Source organism: Cucurbita pepo, unplaced genomic scaffold (assembly GCF_002806865.2).
Source record: "Cucurbita pepo subsp. pepo cultivar mu-cu-16 unplaced genomic scaffold, ASM280686v2 Cp4.1_scaffold000428, whole genome shotgun sequence".
Classification (NCBI taxonomy): Eukaryota; Viridiplantae; Streptophyta; class Magnoliopsida; order Cucurbitales; family Cucurbitaceae; genus Cucurbita; species Cucurbita pepo.
The window spans coordinates 28932-31793 of NW_019646659.1; the positions used below are offsets into that span (position 1 = coordinate 28932).

At 45.9% G+C, this 2862-nt stretch overlaps 1 protein-coding gene across 1 annotated transcript; it reads left to right on the forward strand.

The window, feature by feature from the left end:
* Window positions 1-871: 871 nt before the first annotated feature.
* On the forward strand, window positions 872-1171 carry LOC111785273 (the record flags this gene model as incomplete). The annotated part of the gene is made up of 1 exon (XM_023665678.1): window positions 872-1171. A coding segment is annotated over exon 1 (300 nt), but the record flags the coding sequence as incomplete, so codon positions are not given.
* Window positions 1172-2862: the final 1691 nt, after the last annotated feature.

Here is a 2862-nt window from a genome sequence, read left to right on the forward strand (position 1 = left end):
GCCTATATGTCTTGACAATAGAGGAGCTTAGGAAAGAAATACTAACGAAGCTCACAACTCGCCATTTGCCATGCACCTAGGAGGTACTAAGATGTACCAAGATTTAAAACAACACTTCTGGTGGAAGAGCATGAAGAGGGACGTGACCGAGTTTGTGAGCAAGTGTTTAGTTTTTCAACAAGTGAAAGCTCCTAAATAAAATGCGGCGGGGTTGTTGCAGCCCCTAAGCATATTAGAGTGGAAGTGGGAAAACATAGCAATGGACTTCATAGTAGGATTATCCAAAACGCTTAAAGGCTATACAATGATCGGGTAGTTGTCGATAGGTTGACCAAGTCGGCACACTTCCTACCTGGGAAAGCTACATATACAGTTGACAATTGGGCATAGCTGTATATGAAAGAAATAGTAAGACTACATGTAGTCCAAGTATCTATAGTGTCAGATCGGGACCCACGCTTTACGTCAATGTTCTAGCTCGGACTTCAAAAAGTGCTGGGTACTCACCTCGACTTTAGTACCACCTTTCAGCCCCAAATAGATGGACAAATGGAGCGTTTAAACCAAATTCTAGAGGACATGCTACGCGCTTGTGTACTAGATTTTAAGGGAAGTTGGGATTCCAAACTCCACCTGATGGAATTCTCGTATAACAACAGTTTCAAGGCAACTATTGGAATGGCACCATTTGAGGTTCTATACGGGAAACGGTGTAGGTCCCCACTATGTTCGGACGAAGTAGGAGAGAGAGAATTAGTAGGACCCGAGCTGGTTCGATTCACCAATGAGGCTGTCCAGAAAATTCAAGCGAGGATGCGTACCGCTCAAAGTAGACAGAAAAGTTACGTCGATGTAAGNTAAGGTGGCGACTATGAAAGGTGTGTTAAGTTTCGAACATAAGGGCAAGTTAAGTCCTAAATTCATTGGATCATTTGAGATCCAAGAGCTAGTTGGTCCAGTAGCGTATAAGTTAGCCCTACCTCCAGCCCTCTCAGGAGTACATGATGTATTTCACGTGTCGATGCTGAGGAAGTACATTATGGACCCTATCCACGTAATAGACTACGAACCACTCCAACTCAATGAAGATCTGAGCTACGAGGAAAAACCAGTAAGAATCTTAGCTAGAGAAGTAAAAACCTTACGCAATAGGAGCATTGCGTTTATTAAGGTACTGTGACGGAATCACCACAGTAAGGAAGCCACGTGGGAGCGTGAGGACTAAATAAGAGAAAAATACCTCGAGTTGGTACTAGAGTTTGAGACTTTCGAGGACGAAAGTTCTTTTTAGGGGTAGATAATGTAACGACCCGGGATAGGAAAAAAACGGAAAAAAAAACTCAGTCGCTAGAAAACTCGCAAGTTTTCCGGTGACCGCCGAGTTTCCTAGACCCCACGCGAAACGACGGCCACACCACGCCCAGTCTTCAGCCCACGACTCCCAGCACCTATCAGAATACCTTCAAAGGGAGAAAAGAAATAAAATACGAGAGAGAGATTTCGGATAAACGTCGGCGAGTATCCAGTTTTTCCGACGAACCCTCAAACCGACACCAAATGACCTGCTACCACCACGAGAAGGATCCCTAATGAAAGCACAATAACTCAAGGTGCGTTTTGTGCTTTTTCGTAAGCGCCGTCGTCGATAACCGAGGTCAAAAAGTTGGGTTTTCCTAATCGTTCTTAGATATGTGGTTTTAGGAAATTTTAGGCTGCAAAACTCCCAGAAAAGAAAGAAGGACGACAAATAAAGAGGAAAAGGAAGAAAGAGGACCGAAATCGGCAACAGAAACACCGCGGGAANAAACGCCACGGGAAGGAGAGAGAAAACTCACCAGAAAATTGGCCAAAGTCGGGTAAGGAAGACGAGATCCATAGATCCGGGTCATCCTAAACCCAAAACCCGAGAGAGTTAGCCCATTCTTTCCCTCGGCCTTTGCCTTAAGCCCAGGCCAACTACAGCGGCCCAAACCTCAAACTAGCCCAGCAGCTACGGTTTAGTTGAACCAACCCGAGACCAGACCCACGGTCCAATCAAGTCGGCCTGCAAACCAAACACTTGCAACCCAGCCCAGTAAGCCGAGGCCCAACGATTAGTCTTGGCCTAGTAGCCTTTCGCAGCCCACGACCTGGACCACTACCCGAACCGTGCTGCGACCCACGCTACGACGCGACGCTACCATACGACGTGGCTTGCTCTGCTGCTGCCAAGTGTCACATAGCGGCGCAGGCGGTCCCTCGGCTCGGCTCGGTGCAACAGCTCGGGCTCCCTCCAGTGACGCTCCGGCGGCTCCCAGCGGCTGTTCAGCTCAGCTCACCTGTTTTCAGCCCAGTTTCCACTGTTTTGACCCTCCCAAATCTGTTTTTGGGCCCGATTAAGGTATTCGAGGCCGTTTTAGGAAAAGTGGTGAACGGTGTGATAGGAAACAAACCCCAGCAACGTAGGAAGCAGCTCTCACAGAACGGGAGCTTACATTTAGCTATTTAGGGAGTACTTCGGCCAAGGCCAACCAAGTAAGTGGTCTTACTATAGGATAGGCTAAAAGTTGTATGAGTTATGATGATGTGTGGGTTACGATACTTGATGATGTGTGCAGTACATACATATTTTGATGAATGACGTACTTGATATGTTTGATGCACTTTGTGGCAATATGATGAGTATGATGATTGCATGATGTTTACCTTAATATGATGATGTTTTCCATATTAAGCATGCTATATGATGATACGTGTCATATTGCATCATGTCTTTTGATCGACATAGGACACAACCCTAAGAGCGTGAAAATGATATTAATATAAATATCCACGAGTATGTGTTACCTAGAGTAACAAAGAGATGAGACTAGAGGGTTGTGT